At 36.5% G+C, this 27968-nt stretch overlaps 2 protein-coding genes across 7 annotated transcripts; one reads left to right on the top strand and one right to left on the bottom strand.

Moving 5' to 3' along the window:
* Window positions 1–29: 29 nt before the first annotated feature.
* On the bottom strand, window positions 30–15028 carry LOC127455372 (heterogeneous nuclear ribonucleoprotein Q-like). 4 transcript variants are annotated; one of them, XR_007899664.1, is made up of 12 exons: window positions 14897–15028; window positions 10940–11098; window positions 10367–10485; window positions 10026–10133; window positions 9801–9914; window positions 9465–9641; window positions 9235–9370; window positions 8407–8612; window positions 6735–6884; window positions 6532–6653; window positions 5561–6157; window positions 30–1008 (listed from the first exon to the last, which is right to left on the bottom strand). XR_007899664.1 is itself a non-coding variant. In XM_051723224.1 (12 exons), the coding sequence occupies exons 2-12, from the start codon at window positions 11085–11087 to the stop codon at window positions 970–972; spliced, it is 1680 nt and encodes a 559-aa protein (XP_051579184.1). In that variant the 5' UTR covers window positions 11088–11098; window positions 14897–15028; the 3' UTR covers window positions 30–969. The 4 variants fall into 4 exon arrangements, 2 of the variants coding, with proteins under 2 accessions (XP_051579184.1, XP_051579183.1); XM_051723224.1 differs by having other exon boundaries at window positions 5797–6157; XR_007899663.1 differs by lacking the exon at window positions 30–1008 and adding an exon at window positions 3772–5259.
* On the top strand, window positions 13476–27956 carry LOC127455406 (acylphosphatase-1-like). Of its 3 annotated transcripts, none has more exons than XM_051723280.1 (3): window positions 13476–14672; window positions 26650–26736; window positions 27516–27956. In XM_051723280.1, the coding sequence occupies exons 1-3, from the start codon at window positions 14562–14564 to the stop codon at window positions 27729–27731; spliced, it is 414 nt and encodes a 137-aa protein (XP_051579240.1). In that variant the 5' UTR covers window positions 13476–14561; the 3' UTR covers window positions 27732–27956. The 3 variants fall into 3 exon arrangements, with proteins under 3 accessions (XP_051579240.1, XP_051579241.1, XP_051579242.1); XM_051723281.1 differs by lacking the exon at window positions 13476–14672 and adding an exon at window positions 24461–24580; XM_051723282.1 differs by lacking the exon at window positions 13476–14672 and adding an exon at window positions 25334–25449.
* The last annotated feature ends 12 nt before the right edge of the window (window positions 27957–27968 follow it).

Below are 27968 nucleotides of genomic sequence, written 5' to 3'. Positions count from 1 at the left end.
ATGGAACGGAACATAATTGTTCTTCAGAGAGCTGAACTGGTATTTATAGAAAAAAAAAAAAAAAACGGATACTGCAGGGCTTTGCAAATGCAGCTGATGCATTTGTGATGTTTAAGCCAATACAAAAAGTAACATTTTAATCCAAACTATTATACAATCATACACCCAGTAACTACATAATCTGAAGAAGCAAAGCAGCTAATTCAGTTGAAAATGGGATAAAAGCAGGGCTTGTTCCAGCTCATCATATGAGACTCATTTGCTTGCCCAGTTTCACTGTTTGCAATGTGAGCGCAGCAGCCATTTGACTATATTACATTATCTGCTGCCCTCGTGCATATTTCATTAGAAACAAGCCCTGCTCCTATGTGTTTAAGTGTCTCTATGTACAGTACAGGCAGGGTAGTTGAATCCTCTCTACTGAGGTAGTTAACCGACCCTTAAAAGACTAGTTCTCAAAAGAACCACGTTCCTGGAATGCCTGACTTATCCATGCGAGGCGGTTACACCAAAAACCTGCAGATGTTCTCCATCCAAATCCAAACATTTTGGGTTAACATGGATATTCCGACAACAAATTAGCACAAAAATATACATCAGCATCAAGCTCCTGTGAGCCACTTCAAACCCAGGAGTAGGAAAGAAAAAAATAGAAGTGCAAACACATTTAACATAGCGGTATCCTTGAGAATGTGAAATAAAATTAAAACAATTGTGGCATATTTAGGCTTGGAGATTATAACCAGGGGGTAGCTTGTTTTTTTTAATAGCTGGACTCCATATTTAAAAAAAAAAAAAAAAAAACTAAAAAACCTGCAAGTCCAAGATTGTGACTATAAAACTCTTATGGTTTGTCAGGAGTGGCAGTATAGGAGATATGCTTTAATCAAGGCTGGAATATCATTGGAGTCTACCATAACCTTATGAAAACTGGTAGCATCTGGTGTAACCCCCCATACAAGTCAGTCTTCATACTACCTGGTCAGGACCAGCCTCGACCCCCTTTCCCTGGAGGAACAGAAAAACATGTCAATATTATTTACTTTTATACAAACAATGGTAAATAATTGGGCAAGTTCATGCATGACTAGCGAAACTGAACCACAGGAGACAGTTTTATATTAAGTCTTGGAAAATGTCCAGTTATCCAGATTATTGTAAAACGACTTAAAGGGGAAAGCATTTGTCTCAAGACATTGTGCCACTTAACCAGTGTGAAATATCATCACATTCAAATGAATCATTAGGTTTAGGCTGTTCCATTCAAAAGCACCTTCAAAATGTAAAAGCATGTCTACTTGGACTGATTTTTAGAGGTTACTGAACTGTCATGCTGCAAGAAGCCTCTTATTTTCAGACTACTTGCACTGACCTTCATGACGTACAGTTGTGCTCAAAAGTTTGCATACCCTGGCAGAAATTGTGAAATTTTGGCATTGATTTTGAAAATATGACTGATCATGCAAAAAAAAAAAAAAAAAAAAAACACTGTCTTTTATTTAAGGATAGTGATCATGAAGCCATTTATCATCACATAGTTGTTTGGCTCCTTTTTAAATTATAATGATAACAGAAATCACCCACATGGCCCTGATCAAAAGTTTACACACCCTTGAATGTTTGACCTTGTTACAGACACACAAGGTGACACACACAGGTTTAAATGGCAATTAAAGGTTAATTTCCCACACCTGTGGCTTTTTAAATTGCAATTAGTGTCTGTGTATAAATAGTCAATGAGTTTGTTAGCTCTCACGTGGATGCACTGAGCAGGCTAGATACTGAGCCATGGGGAGTAGAAAAGAACTGTCAAAAGACCTGCGTGACAAGGTAATGGAACTTTATAAAGATGGAAAAGGATATAAAAAGATATCCAAAGCCTTGAAAATGCCAGTCAGTACTGTTCAATCACTTATTAAGAAGTGGAAAATTCGGGGATCTCTTGACACCAAGCCAAGGTCAGGTAGACCAAGAAAGATTTCAGCCACAACTGCCAGAAGAATTGTTCGGGATACAAAGAAACACCCACAGGTAACCTCAGGAGAAATACAGGCTGCTCTGGAAAAAGACAGTGTGGTTGTTTCAAGGAGCACAATATGACAATACTTGAACAAAAATGAGCTGCATGGTCGAGTTGCCAGAAAGAAGCCTTTACTGTGGCAATGCCACAAAAAAGCCCAGTTACAATATGCCCGACAACACCTTGACACGTCTCACAGCTTCTGGCACACTGTAATTTGGAGTGACGAGACCAAAATAGAGCTTTATGGTCACAACCATAAGCGCTATGTTTGGAGAGGGGTCAACAAGGCCTATAGTGAAAAGAATACCATCCCCACTGTGAAGCATGGTGGTGGCTCACTGATGTTTTGGGGGTGTGTGAGCTCTAAAGGCACGGGGAATCTTGTGAAAATTGATGAATGCAGCATGTTATCAGAAAATACTGGCAGACAATTTGCATTCTTCTGCACGAAAGCTGCGCACGGGACGCTCTTGGACTTTCCAGCATGACAATGACCCTAAGCACAAGGCAAAGTTGACCCTCCAGTGGTTACAGCAGAAAAAGGTGAAGGTTCTGGAGTGGCCATCACAGTCTCCTGACCTTAATATCATCGAGATACTCTGGGGAGATCTCAAACATGCGGTTCATGCAAGACGACCAAAGATTTTGCATGACCTGGAGGCATTTTGCCAAGACGAATGGGCAGCTATACCACCTGCAAGAATTTGGGGCCTCATAGACAACTATTACAAAAGACTGCACGCTGTCATTGATGCTAAAGGGGGCAATACACAGTATTAAGAACTAAGGGTATGCAGACTTTTGAACAGGGGTCATTTCATTTTTTTCTTTGTTGCCATGTTTTGTTTTATGATTGTGCCATTCTGTTATAACCTACAGTTGAATATGAATCCCATAAGAAATCAAAGAAATGTGTTTTGCCTGCTCACTCATGTTTTCTTTAAAAATGGTACATATATTACCAATTCTCCAAGGGTATGCACACTTTTGAGCACAACTGTACTTCCATGTTGAAATAATGCGACTTGCTAGTTTTTGGTTATGTGTGTTTACAATGTGCCGTAGTTGCTGAAACTCCCTTTTAAATGAGTGTTAGGAAGAACATTTTAATGTCTGAACATTTGTCGACAGAGAAGAAATATCCTGAACATTACTGAAATAAAAGTTTTCATAGCTTTAATTCAGCACAAGCCGAACCGATGAACCACAAATGACAGAAGGTTGAAGACTATTAAAGAGTGTCAGTATTAGTGCTATTTAAATGAAACCACACGCTTCAGAGAGAGGAAACGTAACCAACACATGCAATACGTCTTTATATGTTTTAATCTATTTTGTGTTTAATTGAAATGAAAATGCACGTTTTTGCATATAGCTATATGTAAAGAACAGAAGAGCTGCCAAAGATTACGAGTTATACTGTTTGAGATTAAATGTGTTTAATGCTGTTAAATCTGTTTATTCAATTTGACATTAAAACTGCAGTTGAGCAGAGTAAGAGCATGGCTGATTTCTTTTAAACCCCTAATTTATATGGGACATTTATTAAAAGTAAAGTCTTTTGGAATCAGTGCATTGTGGAATTTAATATTGGTTGAAGCTCAAAAGGTATGAAATATCAATGAATGAAACAGGCCGTTAATGAGAAGTCAAATTAACTAGATTTTTTTATTCAGACGCTGTGTAGTGTAGCTACATTTGGAAAGGAAAAAATATAGAGGCAAATAATAAATTTGAGATCAGTCACGTTAACACCAAAAAAATATTTATTGACAGCCCTAAAAAAATGGAAATAATCTGCCTTCCCAAGAAAACATTTCTGCATGCATGCACTGAACGTTGTTGCTGGAAACGCCTGAACCGCATTAAGTAGAACACGGATGCAGTTGTGCAAGTTGTCCATTGTGTGATTCTCACGAAACCGGTCAAGAAAAATCATATTTACATTTTTTATTTTTATATATTATGCTTAGTAAATTAATGAAGCCTATATTTAGGACCATCAATATTTTTTGTGTTGTGGCATTACTTTCAGGACACACCCCCCAATTCTCATTACAGTAGCACAACCAGACATTTACTATTCTCATTGTATCCCAGGGAGCACTGCTGCTTGCGCACTACGTCACGTCCTGTCAGCAACAGAAAAAAACAACAACTATCGTGTAATCTTTCGCTTCTTTCCTCAGCAGATCAACATTTCGTTTACTCCCTAAACCGTGATAGTGTGTTAAACATGACAAGCAGTGCTGATTCACTGGTCTCCCAGTATCATTCACACTGACAATCACATCAGTTCCTGCTGGGACAGCATGAGAGGTACATTCACATTCATTCATCAGTGTAGAGGTATGTTATTAACTGTATTCACAAGTTTTAATGAACTCAAATCTGTATCTTCTATACAAGTTATTAACAGCAATACATCAACAGTAAATTAAACAATTCACAAATTCACACTAAGTCTGAATGAACAAAAAAAAAAAAAAATTACACTGAACTGAAAATGTATTGAAAGGAAAATATCAACTCACATTTAAGTGTATTACATGTACATACTCCGGTGGCTGTTTCATGTTTGAATTTTTCTGATGCAATGTTGATGTTTATAAGTTTGCATTAGAACGGTTAGTCATAAATCAAAATTTGTATAAATAAATCTTTGATTGAAGAAAACTATGTCTTGTATGTCAAGCTGTTCACCACATACGGTTTATTATCACTAATGATTCATCCATTTTTATTCATTAACATTAATGTTTGTTAAGAAAATTCCTTAAAATTTGCCTCCTTTTTTTCCTCAATTAATATCTGAGAAAATGAAAGGCTGACAGTGCTGCTATGATGTGTAAATACTTTATAATTTAAGTAATATATTTTTTCATGTTGTGGTAATGAGAATATCATCATAACCATATTTTTTTGCATTGCAGTAATAAGAATTGAGGGTTAAAATAACATGAAATCATATGAAAATAATATCACAATGTAAAAGAACAATGAATTAAATAAAATAAAAAATTCTTTATTTATGCTAAATATAATTTCTTATTTGTTTCTTTTGATTTGAGTCAAATTGGACCAGGACATTTTCTTGACAGGTTTTGTGAGAATCACCCATTTAAACACTTCATTTGAGGAAGTATTTGCTGGACCACATAATGGTCTTTGAGACTGTGGCCAATAAACAGAAGCGTTAGCTCTCCCTTGTGTCACATCCAAACAGCCAAACAGCCCTGTTAATGGATAATAAAAAGGTTTATATATATATATATATATATATATATATATATATATATATATATATATATATATATATATATATATAGCAAGATGCAATAAAAAAATTAAATATTGTTATAATTTTTTTTAACATTTAATACAAATATTTTGTAATACATATAAAACATGTATCAGCATCAGCAATTGAAAAATCCATATTGGTCGACCACGACACATGACAGCTAGTTCGGAAGACTCTATTTGAATATGCTGCAATTTTCAATAATCTCCCAGAAATAAAGGAAAAGTGCAAACCTTTGGTCCGTTTCGTCCACAAGGTGCCTTGCATGTGTAAGCAATTTGAAAAGGGGAGGAAACAAAAGCCAAAACATGTATTTTGATCACTAGGTCTTTTGCCATGAAAACAATGATAAAGGGCAAATACAAATTTCCATGACAAAAAAATACCCCAAATAGACCAACAACTAGCCTACTGCGTTTTAAAACCTCCTGTCATTGTTCCAAGACTGCTCCATCCACGCATCACGTACCAGTCGACATCTCTGCTGGAAGCCTCCTCTGGAGCCACGGCCACCTCGGCTGAACCCCGCACTTCCGCGCTGAGAGAAAGCGGCTCGTCCTCGGGTAGCGGTGGAGCCGCGGCCTCTGGTCAGTGAAAGGCCCCGGGCCCCTCTGTTGCCTCTTCCTCTCACATGAGCTTGAAAGTCTTCGTAGCCGTAGTACGGATCATCGTAACCTCCTCTGTAGTTGTGATAGTCATAGCCGTAATAATCATAATAATCTTCATAGCTGTAATAGTCGTGTGGATATGAATAACCTCGAGCGCCTCTGCCTCGTGCTCTTGTTGGAGGATGCATATGTGGTGGCCCGTAGTAATAATATTCATCATACCTGAAAGAATGACATTTACATTAAATATACAGCATCACTGTAATGAGGAACAGTGAACACTTGTCAGGTTAATAGTGGCTAATGGATTTTTTTCACAAACTGTGATGACGCATTTCCACCTTAATAGAGTAGATCTAGCAAACTTTTTAGATACATTTTTTGTACCCTGGTATTATTATTTTAAGTCAGCAATGCTGTGGGTTGGCATCATCTCTCTTCTGACTGCTGTTAACCATCACTGTTTCTTTCCCCATCTTTTGCAAAGTCGTGCACCCAGAAATGTAAATGGTAACATTAATCTTATAACATTGTGTTGCTTTCAAACCTTCTTATCATTTGAAAGTAATCATGGGAATGTATATAAATCAACTTACAATTGCGTTTTAGCAGCTTGTCTCTGGGCCTTTCGCTCTTTCCTCTTCTGATCAGGTGGCTTTGCAAAGACAATTTCAATTTGTTCTCCTTCTAAATCTTTCCCGTGCATTTCAGCCAACGCCTATTGAAAAACATTTGGTTGAAAAATTGTGCATAAATTCCTGACATCCTCTATAATGATAAAGCAAGATGAGATAATGACCTTTACAGCCCCGTCTCTCTCCTCAAAATGGATGAAAGCATAGTCTTTCAACTTCTTAACTCTTTCCAGTTTGCCAAACTGACAGAACGTCGTCTCTAGAAGTTCTTCCGTTACGGTGCTTGCAAGATTTCTGACAAAAAGGACTTTGACCTGAGAAATATCACGCAAAAACAACATATGAGAATCACTGCAGCATAATTCAAGGCCCTGGACAAGTGAATCTCATGAAAGCATGAAAAGAGTTTAATACGTTTAAATAAAAAGTTTAATTTTGTAGGTATTTTGCATTGTGACAATTTCATGACAATTACATTTGCCCCCCAAAATTATCTTTTCCGTAATGCTTTTACATTTTTTTACGTGAAGTTTTACTTTTCAGTTTTTGTTACTAATTATTCTCAATGATGATTCTCATTAGATCAGGGGTCGGCAACCTATGGCACACGTGCCAGCATTGGCACACAAGAGGGGCAATCACAGGCACGGCCGTAACGGCGAAATAGGAGTAGATTATTTTATTTATATGACATTTTTTGCACCTGCATTCCAATCTACATCTTGATGTAATTCTTCCTCATGATCCTCATGAAAAATGTTACAAGTATTTCACACTTCAATCGCTCCAATAAGGACTGGGTAAAAATAGCGATTTTCTGATGCGATTTTCATTTCTACGATCTTAAATCACAAGAATGATTTTTTACTATATACACAACTCTCTACAATGCTAGTAAAATCACTCACATGAGAGACCAAATGTTGTGCTATATGAATTACAATGTCTGTGATTAGACACTGGCTAGTAAATGTTGAGATTTCACTCAGTGATTGAGCAGTGTAGTGGTGAAGTTCAGCAGAGAGATCTCAGAGTAAAAGTTTGGTTTGACTCATTCTGTATAATGTGTGTCCAAAGACGAGATCAACACAATCCATTTGTCATTGAATAATGTCTCTTTTAATATCATTTGTTCTTTACAGTCAGTTGATGATCAAAAACAACAAAAATAAACATTTAATTCTAATCATGCGCAAAAGCCATCGAGTCCTCGCTCGTTAATGTGCATTAATTTACAGACGCTCTTTACAGAACTGCCGGGTTTTTTTTTTTTTTTACAGATTTTTTTTGCACACGTTTTACAAATCAATGTAAATACTAATTAGTAGTATAAATTATGCATTTCACAATACATATGTAAAATATAATACATTTAGCTAAAATGTGACCAAAATGATGAAAAACACTTAAAATATAATGTTAAATTAAGTAATGTACCTAGTTAAAAGGTCACCTTTATAACAGCATTAGCTGGGAGGAAATTTCTTTCACATGTAAGCGAAAATGGACATTATAAAAGAAACATACCCATATGGGTATCAATATTGAATCAAAATTAACATGTTAAATCGACAGTCCAGATATTTTAGTTTTAAAATTACTATTTAATATTACATTTTAGTGAGATATCTGCTTAACTGTAATGAAAATGTCACAATGCAAAAATTTCATAAAACGTTTGGCCAAGAAGGCAGTCACAGTACAAAAAAAATTGACTATTTATGCAATATATTAGATTCGGGGGTGAAATATGACCCACACATGTTCTTATCAGGTTTTGTGACATTCAGACACAACATGCTACTCTTGCATTAAGTTACAGGGCCGACAACTTACCTTTGCCATGACCTCAGGGTCGGGGTCTTCTATGGGGTCGGCCCATTCTACAGTAACCACATTCCCCCAAACCTTCACTTTACCGCTCATTAACCTGCGGCGCGCCTGAGCTGCTGTTTTATGATCCTCGTACTCTAGGAAGCAGAAGCCTCGATTCTTCTTTTTGTCATCGGGCTGATGGTATAAGATGACATCATTCAAGCCCTCTGTTGGAAGTGAGGAAGGACGATTATTTACTCAAATCTACAATAGAACATTACAGTCAACATTTAATTCTTCAGTTCACTACAAGGAGGCAAGTCAACATGAAGTGGTCCATTTTAATTACATAATGTTACAGGAGTAAAAGGGATATTCAACATGGGGGGGGTGAGAGATGGGACAAAATTGTATCCATCAGGAATCGATTGGATGGTGAAAACTGGGCATGTCACACTTGAATGAAGTGAGAGCTGAATGAGAGTTTGCAGAGGACTACTCCCCTCAAGAAATACTGCTGGCACACAGAGGACATGAAGGCTGAAGGTAAAGTTCACCCTCCAGAGCATCAACACTATATCTCAATAGTAAAACTTTCAAATCTTTCATTATTTGCTATTATTGCTGTAATCATTACAAACTATAGGCAAAACTTAAGGCTGCATTACCTACAACAGTAGCCTCAAATAATGCATAAATATCCATTTATCTATTGGTAATCATTAACCAACAGCCTGCGCACCTATGTAGTCCAGAGAAGTGTATTAAGGAAGTAATTGCCGTAAATACTGACTTCATGTTGATCTGAAATACATGCATCTCTTAACAGTTGATGAGGCCAACACTTACCAGTCACTTTGGCAAACTCCTCCACTATCTGGTCCTTAGTTTTGCTCTTGGGGATTGACCCCACAAAAAGACGATTATTGGCAACAGAGATGCACACACCAATGTGTTTACCCGGTCGAATTTCATTGTTGTTACACTGCAGAAAACATCACAAATAGAAATCAAATGACTGTACTGACTCGGATAAAGTGTGGTAAAAACTTCAAGAATACAGACTGATGGTCACTTACGAGTTTGACTGCCTCCTGAGCAGCATCTTTAGTGCAGAAGGTGACAAAGGCATATCCTCGGTTGAGTCCACTGAGAGGGTCCATCATCAGACGGAGATCCCATATGGGTCCAGCTTTCTCAAACAGAGGCACCAGCTCATCCTCAAACAGATCTCTTGGGATCTTTCCCACAAAAATCTATGAACATTTTAACACTATTGTCAGTACGAGGTAAAAAAGAAATGTCCCTGAAAATTATTTTGCCTAGAAGGGATTTCTGACTCTAGTACAGAGTAATACAGCAGTAAATCAGTGATATGATAAACAAGCAGCAGTGTGCTTGTGTGTCGCACTGACCTCTGTGCCAACGGTGGGCTGTACCCCTGCATGGGTCGACCCCGGAGGAGGGCCACCATACTTCCTTTGACCGGTCGTGACATCAAGTGTATAACCAGTTCTGTCAAGCAAAGCCTGGCAAAGCAAAAGTTCATCATCGTTAGGTATCAACAAGCAGTAAATTGATACACCTAGCTAAAACCACTGACCAAGTTAAAGGGTAAGGAACTCTAACTCCAGACTTACTTTGATTTTGGCCTCATCTGGTCCTTTAGTGGAATCTGACACTTTGGTCCCCTGCTTCTCCCTCTGTCTGTATGTCTTCATTACTCCACACAGAAAGGCACTTTTATTCTGTTCAAAACAGAAGTGACGTGTGTTTATGTGCTCTACATGTGCATGTCACAGTGGGCTGAGATTAAAAACAATCAATCCTTTGGTTATATCCAAGATTACTACTGATTTTATTGTTCACCAATTGGTTTTATCAAGATGTCTGCTTACTGTAAACCCCAACTCATTTGAATGTATACTTCAAGTCGTTCTTAGCCATTATATTTACATTGATATGTCGGTCTCATACATACTTGAACGTGTGAGAGGTCACTGTCTTTAAACTGCAGGAGAACTTGCAGCGCGCCCTCTTCGTTGAACTCTTTAAGTGCTTCAATCGCTCGATCATCAAGATCACTGTGTGAAACGAGACCTGCACGATACAAAAACATCCAAACAATCTGTTAGTAGAGTTCACTTTACTGATAGTTATCAATATGGTTTTATAATCAGGTCTACTTTGCAGCACTTTTCTCAGCTCATGTCGTGTGTGATTTGACAGTCGAGTGGAGCCATTCACTGCATCTCATGTAAACAACGCTTTATAAGCGCTCATCATCTAATCACGACCAGCTGCTGTCATTGTCCTGCATGTTCACTTTTGGCAGCACACTTCCTCTGACACCAGACACAGAGAACGCATCAGAACTGTATTTTATTATACACATTACTTGCCTAACATTTTTACCAGTATTCATACAGTGATCGGTTTCTTAATAACAGATCTACCAATAAATGGTGCCATTTGGTGGGTCTGTACAGAATAGCACCTAACAATGCCATTTCACCACTGCAATCATGTAGTGAGAATATGATTAATGTCTTACCTGCTATGTAAATTTCATCTAGTTTGACAGCAACTTTTCTCAGTAAGCCCGCGTCTAGTAGCGTCTGGAAGTGCTCTGAATGAGAAACTGCAGTCGAAGAATCAACCGGTTCATCCGTACCATTCCCATTTATATGCTCTGTGGCCATGTCTTTGTGATCTGTGCAGATATGAAGAAAGAGCCAAATGAATCCACCACAACTGGATCAATGTTGAGTGATGTGAAGCCTGAGTTCTTGTCTTCATCAGCACAGAATACGTCACAGACAATAAAATCACCGATTCTGATTGAGGGTAGTTGCCAAACAGTGTAATATGCCATATTCAGGTGAAACTTAAAACATTTCGATTTTTTTTTTCATAATTGTGTTATTATGCATGTTTTCTTATTCATTGACAGACTTAATGAAATATCAAATGAACTATTTAGGACTATTTATATACACCAGTGAACTGCAAAAAATGTAAAACTGTGAAAAACTAAATGAGTCGGTCATTGACAAACAAGGTTGTTCGAGGTGATAAAAATGGAGAAATCCTTTTTAAAATCTACTATATAACACGTGTCAAGATAGCAGAAATGTTATCTTTGTGTTCATGTCGGTTTCACCTTTTTTTTTATAAACATATTTAGGCTATAGCATTTACTACATACAAAACTGACTGAAAGACTACACAAATGTCACGTGGTGTAACCAAGTAAAACATATTAAAGGAATATTAGTTCAGTACAAGTTAAAGAGCACCTGTTATGGTTTTTCAAATATTACCTTTCATGTAGTGTGTTATATAGCTGTTTGTGAATGTAAAAAAGTCTGCAAAGTTTCAAAAATCAAAGTGCAAGACAAATGGAGTTATTGACTCCCAAAAGAAAGAACGATTCTAAACACCTGAAACGAGTCGGTAGTAATTCCAGACTTACTTCCTGTACTAACCTACAGAATTTGGTAACAAAAAACCCGCCTCGGGTCTTCATTGGCTGCTCGCGAACAGCTTTGACCCGCCCTCAAACACTACACTAAGCGGTAGACCAATCACAACAGACTGGGACATCTGACCAATCAGAGCAGAGTAGAGTAGGCTCTCTGAAAGGAGGAGTTTAGAATGAATCGAGTCATTTTTGACACTGGGGAAAAAAGGTAATGCTGCAATTTAAATTATGAGCAAATTAAAGTGATTTTTGACCTTAGATGCATGTAACTCTATTGTAGGAGAACTTTAAAACAAAATTAGGCATGTTTAAAAACCATAATAGGTGCTCTTTAAGCTTTATCTGCGGCATCTGTGGCATAATGTTGTTTACAACAAAAATTAATTTAGACTCGTCCCTCCTTTTCTTAAAAATATATTTTTTTAAAAAGCAAAAATGGAGGTCACAGTGAGACACCTACAATGGACGTGAATGGGGATGTGAATTTTTGGAGGGTTTAAACAGAAATATTAAGTTTATAATTTTATAAAAGCACTTCCATTAATTCTTCTGTTAAAACTTGTGTATTATTTGAGCTGTAAAGTTGTTTCAATTGTCATTTTTACAGTCATTTCAGGGTTTTAGGGTTTGTTGAATCACATCATCATGGTAATGAAGTTGTTAAATTGAATATATCTTCACACAGATGTGGTTAGTAAGTGATTTTATCACACCACAATCATGTTAACACACATATTGTTTATGTCTTGTGTCTATACTTTTGAAACAGTATTTTAATGTTTATGGATTGACCCCATTGACTTCCATTGTAAGTGTCTCACTGGAACACACATTTGTGCTTTTATTAAAGAATAGGAGGGACGAGTTGAAATAAATTTTTGTGGTAATCAACATTATGCCACAAATGCTGTCGATTGAACTTGTATTGAACCGGAAATATTCCTTTAAAATACTGTCCTTGTACCTTAAATACATAAATACACAAATTATTCATTAAAAAAAGATTTTTCAAGTAAAAAAATATTTTACAAATATTATACATTTTTGAGTCGAGAATATCAAGGAGTTTTCTCAGGGTTACTCCATTTGACTTCAAAATGTGAAAATATAGATTTTTAAAGATGTGATAAAATTGTCCATTTTTAAACAGTCTTGAGGGTTTAAAGGGGTTTTTATCACATAATATCAGAATTGCTATCTGCATTTTGGTAACACCACCTGACTTTGATTTAGTGGATACATTTTCATAATATTAATCAAATTATATATATATATATATATATATATATATATATACTTACACATATAAAGATTCTACACTGCTCATGCCAACATTTATTTTTTCAAGAATGACATCTTTTAATGAGACTTTTTTGTGTTTTTTTTTTAACCGTTTCCGGACGGTTACACCACATGACATTTTTTACTTAAGCCCCTCAAAACAAATAATCAAATGACTTTGAACTCAATCTTAAAAGGGGTGTATTCAAGTAACCGATTTGGGAATTGCATTTGTTCTTTTTACAATTTTTTCTTCATTTAAAACGTTTTTCTTCTAAAGAAAGAAATTGTCATTTTAAAACGTGTATAAAATCATGAGCACTCACATTAAAATAAAGACTCCAGTCATATCAGTAACCTTATAAAAGCTGTTTTATTCTACATGGAGAGGGTCCACACATGGGGGCGGCCATGTTAGAATCACATGACCAGCTGAATACTACTCGCTTAATCTCAGTAACCGTCCTGTTATTGGACACTTTCACTCATGGATTACATTAATCATGACTGACTGTGAATACTACATTTCTACAATGTCATCTGAAACTGAAAACGATTGATTTTAAATGATGCTGCATCCACACCGCTAGGTGTCAGTGTAAGTCCAAGATGACATTCCAAAAATTACAGAGTGCTACTTGAGTGTGACGCCATTGAACAAAGTCTAAATAGAAAATATACAATTATACATTCATATAAATGAACCTAAAATACTGATGCTGGGAATATGTGTCAAGTACTCTTCTAATTTACCACGAAAACAGCAACACTACCATCACAAATATCGAAATGTCTCAAGATTGTATCATTCCAGACATCAGCAAAAAGCAAATGTACAATACAACTCTGGATTTGGTATTTACATGGTACATCAAGACTAACAGTACTTTTGTAAGTGCACAACACCTCCGAGACTTCCACGTGTTACTATGTCTGCATCATTTCCGCTTCTGCACGACTCAAGAGCATGTGCTCTGAAAGATGCTGTCTACATATAACTGCTTCAGTCTGAGAACAATTCATGTGTTACAACAGTGTAATTACACAAACTCCGAAACGATAATACATTCTAATGCAAACCGTAATAGAACTGGTTATTACAGCCTGGTTTATAAGAGAGAATGTAGAAACTTAACTGACCACGTTCCTTGACAAATAATTATTTGTGCATGTTTTCGGCTTGTTTTACTAACTAACTCTTCTCCAAACGGGCTGTGTCCCTTTGTTGTGTCCGCGCACATTCACTAGGCCACAACACGAGCTACGTGGACACTCTGCGCTCCAACAATGCCCCTTTAACTACCACTGATGTGTCATTTAAGAACACCGGACACATTCTCTACCTTCAAATGACACATTTACACGTTTATAGCACACTTCCACCACGGTTGGACGTGTTAAGTTTGTTTGCATGATAACGTGTGTCAGTGTATTTGAGTTGAGGGAAGGAGGGGCAACATCGTGCTTGACTAGCCAGCAAACAGCACCCCACATCAACGCTTCACTATGGCAGTTTACCAGGGTAAGTGCACAGAAAGAATACTAGTATAAGTGAATGTGTGAAAATGTCCCTCGTGTCTGTGTGTGACGAGTGGAGCCGCGTGCCGACACAGAGTCCATTTGCGAAAAGCCGGTGTGAGGCGTCCGATCACGCGCGACTTTTGTTTGAAAACAACCGAAGCATCAGTTCACCGTCAAACACAGCGGACTCTCCGCTAATGAAATCTGAAGAGAGGGTTCTCATACCTGTCAGATAATATCTCGGATTATGTTGTGATAAATCCAGAGGGAAACGAGCCGAAAGAGAATAAAGTGGCCAGATCCCGCCGTGTCTGCGCTCACACTCACACAGGGCTGATGCAAAATGGCGGTGAAACTCATGCCGCGGGAGTTTTTTTCCGCTTCCGGTTGTACGGGGTTTCTCACACAGTCACTGGAGGGCTCACGTTACACCGTCTGAAACATGTAACGAATACACAATGGAATACTCATTCTGTAGTGTACACTGCATACTATATTGATAAACTAGTTTTAAAAATAGGGTTAAAACACTCACTTTTTCAAAAGTGTCGTCACATGATGTAAACATGATTTTAGTGTGATAAAATCGCTTACATCACTATTTTGACTGTTTACAATAAATAATTGTCAGTTATCACATGGCATCTGTGTTAAAGGTGCACTCAGTAACTTTTGTCTTTGTGTCATCTTGGACTTACACTGACACCTAGCGGTGTGGATGCAGCATCATTTAAAATCAATAGTTTTCAGTTTCAGATGTCTTTTTTTTTTTTAATCAGTGAGTGAAAGTGTCCAATAACAGGATGGTTACTGAGATTAATGCTGCCTTCATGTGCTATCGTAATTATCCTACTTCCCACTTCTGAAGTGGTAATTACGAGTATGTCGCGTTTATGTCCTTTGTAGTCGGAAAGAACAGGAAACATGGAAGACACCAGGTTCATTCAAACATATTTTTTTGAGGAACTTTTATTTTGACAGCATAGTACGTATTACTCAGTTAGCTTGCTGACGATAATGGTATTTTGGTCAAATACAATGGTTGCTGATATACACAAATGAACATGACTGAAAATGCAAGCATTAACAATTAGCTGTATTTAAAAAAATGAATGAAACCTGTATTATTTTACATGCATGTTCATGACAATAAAGGAAATGATTTGTAATTATGTGTAAATATTTTTTCAACTCACATTTTTAAGAGGCTTAAATGTGATTAAAATAGTTGTAAACGGAATATAAAATAAAATGTACTTATATGTGTGTGTGTGTATGAATATAATGGCACCCCTTCCCCCGTCCTGGTTTAACACTCAAAAAATCTACTCACCTGGAGTTTTATGGATTACTTTTATGCTGCCTTTATGTGTTTTTTGGAGCTTCAAAGTTTTAGACCCTGTTGACATGCATCTTGGACCTACAGAGCTGAAATATTCTTCTAAAAATCTTCATTTGTGTTCTGCAGAAGAAAGAAAGTCATACACATCTGGGATGGCATGAGGGTGAGTAAATGATGAGAGAATTTTCATTTTTGGGTGAACTGTCCTTTTAAAGCCCAGGACAAGGACTTGTAGATCAGTGACATGTATGGTCTCAGAGAATTGACTAAACTTTAATTTCCACTACAGAGTACAAAAATGAGTTGCTTGGTTACAGAACGTTAAAGTACATTTTTTTTTCACTATTTTGACTGTTTACAATAAATAATTGTCAGTTATCACCTGGTAAGAGAATGCTAAGAGAAGCAACATGGGTTTGTTATTTTGTTCTGTGAAATAACATCAAACTCACACTAATTATTCAGCCCCTGAACTCTAAAATCTAACACTATAAAAAGATAACATTTATATACAGTACATATACATAAATAATTGAATTGTTGTAATGCAAAGATAATGTGCCTTCATGACCTTATTATGCTATATGCCGATAAATGTGAGATTATCACTTGTGTCATAAATTACATACATAAATATTTTTACTTAAAATGTATTAATTCTTTTATTCTAAGGTGTCACAGTCAATGCAGGCTGAAGCATTACATCTTACACTAAAAATGTTATGCTAATTTAAAGCATCAATAACATATCACTTGTCTTCCAAAAGAGACACATTACAGTTCCAGAATGATATCCATCATATCAGTGAGTCATTTTTCTCCTGGTGGTGTTGGGCAGTTGTTTGGGTGGTGGCGGTCTGCTCCTGATGTTCTGGCACTTTGGGATGTGCCTCTCTGCCGGTCCTGGGGCAAATCTCCGGCCGCAGTGAGGGCAGGTCACATATTCAGAGTTCAGGTTTGAAACGGACTGTGGCTCTTCACCTCGACCCTGCCGCATGGTCTGAATGAAGGCCTCATGTTTCTGACGCCAGTTATTCTTCTTCAGCTGTGGATATTAACAACATGATAAAAACACACAGACAGTAGAAGTGCAATGTAATGAAGTGAATAGTACCATTGCTAAACAAAATGATTTATCTCTTCAACATTGTTCAGTATGGGTAGTTGACAAATATATATGAACTTCACCAACTTCTCTTCACCATCAAGGTTTTAGGTTACAATTTCTATGAATGTAAAAACGTGTATATTTTTAGATGCTTAAGCTTGTCACTGTTCTTTTAGGCTTTTCCACCAGCTTTAATCACCTTTCTTTGATTTACTGCAGTTCACTTAAATAGTCCAGCAATAATTATTGCCTGATGGCTCACTGACAGAACGTGCCATATCGAGCCAGTGATGCATTGTCACATCATACGTCTGTTGATCAAATACATGTGTTTTAATATCCTGCAAACAAAAAGATTTCATTTCCTGTGATATTTTGAACAATGTTGTGAATTCTGCTGATGTCACCTTTGTAAAATAATGTAGCTGGCTAATATAAATTTAGTTTTTTTTTTTTTTTTTTTTTAGAATGATTTGAGGTAGTTTTGAAAGCATGAGTTAGAATGGCTAAACATTATACTGTAGTTGCATAAGTTGGTAATTCTCACAAAATGCTAATTTTATTCAGATCTTTTTTAAGCTAATAATTTTGTGTCTTTTCTTTTGCAACATGAAAAGGGAAGTCTGAAATCATTGTAAACAGTATAATTAGGACGTTTTAAATAAATACAAAAAAAGAAAAAAAAAAAAAATATTTCAAATTTATTTGAACTTTACATGACAACATTTAGCAGAGGCACTAAAAAAATAATCATTAATCACCAAATTTGTTTAAAAATAAACAATTTATCTCATTACCAAAACACACCAACCCTGTATTTTTATTATATATGTTTCAGATAAATATTTTGTCTATCATTGATCTAAGGTTAAATCATCAGATTTGGCATTTACTGTAATAATTGTTAAAATGTTCTAGTATGTCTAAATAAGATATTGGTTCATGTTTCAGTAATGAAAACCTAGTTGTGGTATTGAGAATTATTTATAATTTATAGTAAAAACCAACTCAAAAACAATTAAAGACTATAGCTACACCTTTCTCTGATAGATATAATTCATATAACAACCTCTCACACACAATAATATTAAAATACTTAAATTTAGTGATAGAACGATCTACCAAGTCTGCTAATCTGTTGATATTTGGCCATACTGAAATGACCATATATTATATTATATTGGTAAAAGGCATAAAAAAGCTCATGATACACCATTCACTTAATCGAAATGACACTCAGTTTAAAGTGTGCATGGATGTTAATACATATTCCTTTTCATACATTTTGTTTATGCATAATTCCAGACGCAGCTCTCTTTTTTCAACCTAGTTAACAATATATTACATTATTAATTAATAATGCATTCATATTAGAACTAAACAGACAAATATACAGTACGTTAAAATACTGAGAAACAGATATTTTATAATTACTGTAATGATAAAGTGAGTTGCAAGTCATACAGGCTCAACTACAAAAAAGTTAGCAAAAAAAGAAAAAAATCACATACATTTTGTTTTTCGAAAAGGCAGCCTAAAAGTGCTGCAGTACAGAAAAACGGCTTAATGGATACCAGGTTATTATACAAATAGTGATGTTTGAAATGTCAAATAAATAATTTTATTTACCATTGGATCTTCGGTACAACATGCATTATTTAAAGGGACAGTTCACCCAAAAAAGAAACTTCAGTCAGTGTTTTCTCACCCCTGTGTTGTTATAACCCACATATGATTTTCTTTTTCTTAACACAAAGGGAGAAATTGTGAAAAAAAAATTGTGCTCAGTGATGTCATACAGTGGCAGTTTATGGCACCACTTCTTCAAGCTTCAAAAGGACACAAAATATAATTAAAAAGTCTAATAATTTATTGAATGCGACTCATGTCTTGTTCTAAAGGAATACGATAAGGTTTGGTGAGAAACAAACCGAAATGTAACGTATTATTAAGCGAAACTCTTGACCGACGGTTGATCTTCTGGTGCGTTCATGAGTCTGCACGCGAGCTTTAGAGCTCCTTGCATGAGATCAACAGTAGTTACGCAGCACATGGGGCGTTAAAGCGAAAACTCGTTATGTTTCGCTTCGACAGGACCACCAGCGATATTAACAACAGAAAACACGGCCTGGGCAGCTCAGTGAGTATCGACGCTGACTACCACCCCTGAAGTCGCGAGTTCGAGTTTTTTGTCCTAAGCAGCTGCAACGAGCAATGGGACATTCTATCAATTGCTTGGTTTCTATATTTGCCGTTGTGCCCGGTAACCCTGTCCGCTATGAACTGACATCAGTCCAAAATGCGATGCATGGTGCGAGCATGAGGCAATCATCTGTGTTTTGCAACTGCGTTCAGGTCCTTGAATAACATACAAGGTGCGAGTAAGGGCAACCAGTGGAGTTTCTGGTGCCCCCCTAGGGTAAGATGGTGCCATCATAGGGAGTTGGTGCCCTACGCAGACTGCGTAATATGCGTATAGGGAGCAGCGGTACTGGTAGCTACCTTCAGCCTCCTCCATCACACTTTGTTTGAGGACTCCTTTTCAAACAAATAAGGTTGGACATTGAAATGCATCTATTTTTCGACTACAAACTCATCAGACATGTTTTGTAAGTTCTGTTTACTGGTTTGTGTGCAGCTATGTTGTGTTATCTGTTGTTAATATCGCTGGTGGTCCTGTTGAAGCGAAACAAAATGAGTTTTCGCATGAACACCCCACCTCGCGAGCGGTAGCATAACTACTGTTGCTCCAGTGCAAGGAGCTCTAAAGCTCACGTGCAGACTCATGAATTCATACAGAAGATCAACCGTCGTTCAAGAGTTTTGCCCCCCCCCCCAAAAATGAATATAATACTTCACAAGTTCTTACTTCTGGGCTCTTGCTCCTTCTGTTGGTCTTCATGAACTCCTCCAGCTCTGTTCCTTTTGCTCTGTGCTGTGACATGTCAAAGATCTTGCGTTGAGGGCGTTTTCTCTCACACACCCTCATGTGTGTCTCCAATCTGTCCCGTGAGAAGTGTCGCTGGCACACGCCGCACGCGACGAGATGGTGAGGAGCATCTTGACTCTCGTCCAGACTGAGTTCCACCTGCTGAAGTCTGTTTCTGTCTCTTTGGCTCGGCTTTCTTTCCGGGATGGCGCTCTTTTTTCTGCTTCCAGTGGCATCTTTTGATGTAGTTTGATATAAACCCTCTTTATTATCCCTCCTCTCGGATTTAAGCTCGTTTGTGAAATGCTCTTGCTTGAGGTGAGGTCTGTCCAGTCTCCTTGAGTTGGATGAAGCTGGTTTCCTCACGTCCCACAGGTCCTGCATGTCCCGTCTTCTGTCATATGTCTCCTTTACTCCTTCCACATTCCCCCATTCCCTCTTGTCCCGTGTATCCCACCCCATCGCTCTCTCTCTGACCGTCTTCAGATTGGCCATCTCTGAGGAGGGCAGAGGTCGTCTCCTGCCTCTGCTCTCCACCTGGCCACCATTCTCTCGCTCCCATTTCGCCCATCTTTCCATATCATCTCTGATTTCCCTCTTTTCATTCCCATATCTGTCCTGCTCCACAGATTTCTCCTCCCAGTCACCATATCCTTCACTATAACATCTGTTTGCCTGCTTTTCCTTCTCTAAACATCTTGTATTTCTTTCGTCTCTCATCGCACTGTCCTGACGGCTCGACCGCTCTCTCTGGAGTCTCCTCACAGTCTCTTCCGCTTTGAAAATCTTCTGTTGCAGCATCATCTCCTTTGAGTGGATTTCTTTGGACAACCACACGTGTTTCTCAGAAAATCTTGGTTCCTGGTGCTCATTGTCGAAATCAGTTCTCCTTATTGATGGTTGATGATATCTTGAATTAAAAGCATCTGGTTTCCTTACAAACTTCTCTTGTTGTCTAACATTCAGTCTGGGCAAACCTGTGTAAAATCTCTCTTGATATTCTGAATTTGTGACATTGCTCAGGCTGTATGCTCTCTTGTGGAGGACTGGCTTCAGAGGAAACACTTTCTCCACTTCAGAAGCTCGTCGTGAAGGAACATATTCATTCAGCTCCTCAGGGAACATGTTGTCTGGATGTTGCCAGGGATGTTGCCTCTCTCTCATGGAGCTCATCTGTTTCTCCTGGTCTTCTGGCATATCCGGCTTGGAGTTGCAGTGAGTTCCTGAGGGATTGCGCTGTCGACTCATGTCCTCTCTGCGCTAGAATGGAAGTTTTGAAGATAGAGTCTCTTTTTCCCAAAAATGATGTGTGAGATGATGGTGTGGCACCATTTGCGTGTTTATGCAGTAAATAGATCTCAGCTCCAGCAAGAGTTTAAAGTCTAATGCAAGTGTTTTTAACTGGAGGTCCGTAGAAGTTTAGAGGGTTTAGGGGGTCTGTGGACCAATATGTAAGACATAACATTTTAAAAAAATAGATTAAAAAAATATTTAATCAGTATATATTTAAAGGGGTCAAGAAGTGAGGAATCAAGTTTTCCTTGATCTTTTAACATATAAGAGGCCATTCTACTATAAAACATACTGTAAGTTTGAGAACTCAAAATGTCCTCCTCAATAAAAAAAAAAAAAGAGCATTTATTTAAACTAAGCTGCAAAATTTTTTGTGACGTCACAAGGACCATTACATTAGCAAAAGACAACCTCTACAGAAAGACATCAACACCCACTTTTACAATGTTGCACCCTTGGCTCCGCCCACTGTCACACAGGTGAAGAGGAGAGAGATGAGCCTGTCATGGGAGATTCATCTATACCAAAGGGGATTTACACGTGACACCTTCCTAAATGTTTTTCTATATAAACGTGCACTAGACAAACTTCTTTGACCATTATCATGTATCTCGCACGGCTTTTAAAAGATGCAATGTCAAGTAATAACTCTTAAAAAGAGACCCCATTCTGCGTCTTGCTGTTTTGAGTATAAACGCATCAGGCATGCGTTTTTGCTCCCATCTAAATGTTGATCTATGTAAAAATGCACTAGATGGACATCTTTGATTGTTTTTATGAGTTTACAGCAAAGTGCGCCAAGTTTTAAAAGCGGAACAGATTTTAAAGACACATCTGTTCTGCTCTATTCAACTACTCATCCGCTGGCTGAGAGAACTGTATGCCCTCCTGTATGTAAACAGACATGGGAGATGTGAGATGTCTTGCCTGTGAAGACCAGCATTTCTGCTTTGGCCTGCTGAAGCACCCCAACATCAGGAAAAGAGTAAATGACAGCTAAAAGTTTCTGACTGCGTCAGTGCAGTTTCACAGTTCATTGTATTATGTTTGTGTGTTCATAACATTTCAGTGTGGATTGTATGTGTTTTCGGCCCAAATTAGCATGGATTACTTGTGAAACAGTCATAATACGATTCAAGCTTTGCAAAGGAACTGTTATTGAAGGATGGGGCAGTTAAAAACACTTGGACTAGATTAAAAATGTAAGTAAACAGTTTCATTCATGAATATTTCAAATACCATTACAGTTCAATAGTTCAAGGCGCTGCTGTGCTTGAGTGAACAGTTTAATACATTTCGATGAAATGTGTTGGGTGTGCGTTATGTGTGAATCCTGATAATAAGATTTGTTTTATTGCAAAATTGGTTCATTTTCTTCCAATTGAGTTTCAAATATGGCTATATTCGAGAGGTTGCACGATATAAGCCAATCATAACAGTGGGCGTTTACGCTGACGTTTTAAAGAGACAGTTTGAGAGGGAAAGAGAAAGGGTGGAAAATAATCATATAATACTAAATTATTACTGTTTTAATGCAAAAAAAAAAACAAACAAAAAAACACATTACTAACATTATCAGTTAATAAAATTAGTAAAAAAAAAATGTATAAAAAAAAAAAAGAGTATGCCATGACCCCTTTAAAACTTAGTTTCAAAATGTGATTATTTTATCAATGGCATATATTTTATATTTATTTATGCCCAGAAGAAACAATTTGTTTTATGTGTGTAAAATATATTTTTCATAAAATCTCCTTAAATATATATATCAATATAGATTTTACAATGTTTCAAAATGTGATATTTTATATCTATAGAATTTATTTTATATTTATTCATAGCCAAAAGAAACAACTTTTGTTTGAGAAGTGTAAAATATTTTTTGTAATCAAATCTCTTTAAAAAAAAACAAAACAAACAAAATGTAAATATAAATGTAAAATTTTGTTTCTAAATGTGATGATTATTTTTCTGTAGTATTTATTTTATATTTATTTATAGACAAAAGAAACAACCTGTTTGATAAGTGTAAAATATTTTTTTATAAAATCTCTTTTAAAAATATAGTACAAATATTTAATCAAGATATATTTTAAATTTTGTTTCAAAATATGATGATTATTTTTCTATAGCATTAATTTTATATACATTTTTAGCCAAAAGAAACAACCTGTTTGAGTGTAAAAGTATTAAAAAACGTAAATCTCTGCGATGAATCCAGGACATGGTGGTTAACTGATAAACTAGGTCAACACTAGTTTACAAAATGTAATGGTTGTCATAATAAAAATGATTATAAAGTGTTAATATCATTTTTACATTAGGAGGTGTCTTTCTCAGCTGTTATTATTATTATTGTTATTATTTTTTATGGAAAAAACATACGAACACATTAGAGGCATACAGGGGGATTCAAAACAATTCTTCACATTGTCCATAAATAAAATTATAAACTAAACACGATAATAATTATTCATAAGCAAAGCAAATATGTATATTCTTAGAGTCGCACAATATCAAAATTAATTTGACTTTATTCTAATAGAATAGTTTTAGTGGATTTCTTATTAATGGTCAAAGTAATCTCTAAAACATTTAAAAATCTATTCAAAACAACTCAAGACAGGGTTTAATAGACATTACGATAGCTTTGTGTAAGTGAACGTGTCATTAATTACTGTCTAAAAAACAGGATCATATTGTCATTCATGGCAATTATTTTACGAAATGCATCAAATATACAAAAGAGAGCTGATTCCAGAAGTCTTTACAGTCATAACAGGTGCAAAATAAATGTATAACGATTTCAAAATCAGGATTATAAAAGAGCATGAGGTGAGATGTCCTCCTTGCAGCAGTGAGAGTATTTATGCAACACTTTCAAATCAATTTCCTGACTCTGAAAAGTTTGACAACCCCTGCTCGAATAAAATATGTAATGTGAATTGAGCATCAAACTCACCAGATATGAGTGTTTTCTGTGAGTGTGAAATGAATATCTCTCCAGTTGTGTTTACACTCGTTGCCTAGAAACTAGACCACGCAAACTTACTGCATGTTTACTATTGGCTGCTTCCGTCTGACGTCATGCCGTAACCCGGGAGAATGACGCGCTGCGATGATGTCACCGGTCGGCGCGCATGTGCCAGTCGATGAGCGAAAAATCGAAGCCGAAAAAGCGCATTTAATTAATCGGATTTCAGAAACGAGAACAGATTTATTATCACCTATCTGTCGGTACGTGATACAGTATGCTTTATAATGATATCATGGTTCTTATGGTCACGGAAAAACTTATGATAAAAAACGATGATGTTCCGGTTTTCATGCGCTCATGTGTTGACTCAATGAAGATGATAATGACTTTGTGCCCACACAGAAAATTGTATAGGCTATTTATTCAATATTTTATTCATTACTTTTTTGTTTTGTTTTGTTTTGTTTTGTGGAGTGTTTGATTATTCAAAAGAGTGAACTTGATGAGCACGTCAGTTATCCACTGCTCTAAAACCCCCAAAGCTGTGAAAACAGTACTCTTATATTTAACCTCTGGGGCCTATTAAAATCCAAAAAGTTGAAACATGCAAAAGTACTTAATTCTTGATCTTTTGATTTATATGCCCCTGTTTTGTTTTGTTTTTTTTTTGTTTGTTTGTTTGTTTCTGTTTTTTAAACCCTATTGAAATTATTATTATTATTATTATTATTATTATTATTCTGCCCTAAAACTGATCGTGCAGACCAAACTGTAAGCCTTAGAGACTTGAAACTTTGGGTAATGGTAGTACTCCATACGCATGGACTCGCCCCGATCGGCCCATAGGTGGCGCTGTATTGAAAAAAAAAAAAACACATTTTGGTCCTTGACTCTAGAAACAAAATTCTTTTTCCCTGAGATTCCTTGCGTCATGGCGAATCTTTTGGAATACCATCAAATGTCCGCTCCGCCCTTTCATTTTTACCACTATTTTGGATTGTTTGAAAAGATTAAAAACGAACTAGTTCTAGGCTGTTCACCCAATTGGAACCAAACCAGTGCAAAAAGATTCACCAGTGTCCTTTATGAAAAGTTATCAAAGGAATTGTGAACTTTCAATTCATCAAAGGTACGCCAAAACATATATAGTGGGCGTGGCCACTTTCACTAAAACGTATTTTTTAATATAACTCATGAATGGAATGAGATATTAACACCAAATTTGGTACACATATGTATGGGGTCATTCTGAAGACACAGAAAATTGCACGCCTCTGCCTCTTGGTGGTGCTATAATAATTAAAAATCTAAAAATGGCTCTGACAATGGAACCGTTGATCCAATCAACTTGAAAGTTTGCATGCAGTATCTTTGTCCAAGGTGCCATCAAGGTCTATGAGGACAGTCTCATATCTTGAAAAACATGGCCGCCTTTGACCAATCAACTTTTAGCAGCTATTTGATAGGGTTAGAAAAGGCCGATCGGAACGAAACTTGGTAGGCCTATTTTTTCTTGGTCCAAGAGGTGTGTGCAAAATGTGAAAAATTTGGTCACCGGTAGGCACTATCGTGTTTTTCATGCATCTAAATCGATGTATATACTGTTGTGTTTCACTCAGACAAACGTTATTCATACCATATGGTAGATCTCCTCATTCTGAACAACTTTGTACCATTGGTTTGAATCAAATCATTCATTAAATATTTGAGATTATTTAAAAAAAAACTACTTTTTCAAACTAGTCCTATACCGTTTGCCAGATAGGAACCAATCCAGTGAAGAGAGATTCTCTGGCGTCTCAATATAAATAATTATAAAGAAAAGTTTGAACTTTCAATTCATCATCTCAAAGGTATGCCAAAACATACATAGTGGGCATGGCCACTTTAACAAAATTGGTTATAACTCTTGAACGGAATTAGATATCATCACCAAATTTGGGACACTTATGTATGGGATCATTCTGACGACACTCACAAATAATTTTGCACCTCTGCCTTTTGGTGGCATTATAACAGCCAGGAATGTAAAAAATGCCATATTTCTGTGCTTCCTAGTCTGATGGTTCTGATAATTAATGCACTTTATCATTGTTTTAAGTGCTAAAGGCCTGTCTAATTAATACTTAATATCGGTTGCATATGTTCTTAAAGTAACTTAATAGCTTGAACCCCATTAATTGCTGCTTGCATTTATATTCTTTTTTTGTATTTGTTTTTATGTTATTGTATGCTGTCTTTGAACGATAATTGTAATTATTGTAATATGTCATCATTAATAATAATAAAAGGATGATAATGACTGCTGTGTGATATTTTTGTGTTTCAGGTGATCATGTCTGCTGAAGAACTGTTGTCTGTAGATTATGAGGTGTATGGGAGGGTGCAGGGGGTGTTCTTTCGAAAATACACACAGGTAATGTACACTACATCATGTGTAGGGGTTAGTTGTCACACTTTTTACTCAACTGAATATTCTTAGGGTAGATTTATTTTCAAAAGTGAATTTCTTTATAGAACAAAAATACAGATATTGTCAATAAATGGGAACCTGCTGTTTATTGACACTGGTTTGAGAAGATTTATTATGTGAAATATGAATTACTACCCAGAGTTAAAAAATAAATAAAAGCAATCTTCCACAACATATTTATATACTGTATAAAACATATGGCTTCTAGCTAAATTAAAGTGGTAAAATGATGATGAAACACTAAGCAATTTATGAAACAACAAGATATAAAAGGTAACCATTGTTTTGGCCAACAGAAATGGTAATGAACAAATGTAATAAAATTACAACATTAAACACACCTGACATATACCTGCCTCCTAAGAACACAGTTCAACTTTAAGGTTAAAATTTGCATTTGTTATGTAGTTTATTGATGCCATGAGCCGGATTGAAAATGTGGTTTTATTGGGCCTCTTAATTCCCCAACAACTATTAATAAAAAGATTAAATTGGAGTTTTTGAACTAGATGTGTGGTGCCAACATAACCACTACTAGAGAAAACATGCATTTGTGAAATTGTACGTTTGACTGAACAGTTACTGAGATACAACCAATGTGACAACTAGCCCCAGTCTCCTCTACCTACATGGGAACACTTTTTGAGCATCAGTAGTTTACCAGGACTATGTCTAGTTCATTACTCCAGGTGTGTGTGTGTGTGTGTGTGTTGTATTTGCAGTCAGAGGGGAAGAAGCTGGGTCTGGTGGGCTGGGTGCAGAACACTGATGCTGGGACGGTTCAGGGGCAGCTCCAGGGTCCCGTCTCTAAAGTCCAACAGATGCAGCAGTGGCTTCAAACCACCGGCAGCCCGCAGTCACGAATTGCCAAAGCCGAATTCAAGAACGAGCGTACTGTTGACAAACTGGATTTTAAGGATTTCAAAGTAGTTCGTTAATGAAAATAACAAATCAATTAGTATTTATTTCAATAGATATATTTATTATTATACTTCTTTCCGACTTATCTGTTACTGATATTATTATCGAAACTTGTGACTCGATTGGACTGACCAAATTTAGATATGTGAATAAAGATTTCTGAAACAGGCTTCTTTTTATTTTTTTACATGCAGTCAACATTCAGTTTAATAATTGAGAGAACAAATATGTTTGGAAGTTCAAAGTAATCCATT

Source organism: Myxocyprinus asiaticus, chromosome 17 (genome assembly GCF_019703515.2).
Source record: "Myxocyprinus asiaticus isolate MX2 ecotype Aquarium Trade chromosome 17, UBuf_Myxa_2, whole genome shotgun sequence".
Taxonomy (NCBI): domain Eukaryota; kingdom Metazoa; phylum Chordata; class Actinopteri; order Cypriniformes; family Catostomidae; genus Myxocyprinus; species Myxocyprinus asiaticus.
This window is presented reverse-complemented; position numbering and strand designations above follow the sequence as displayed.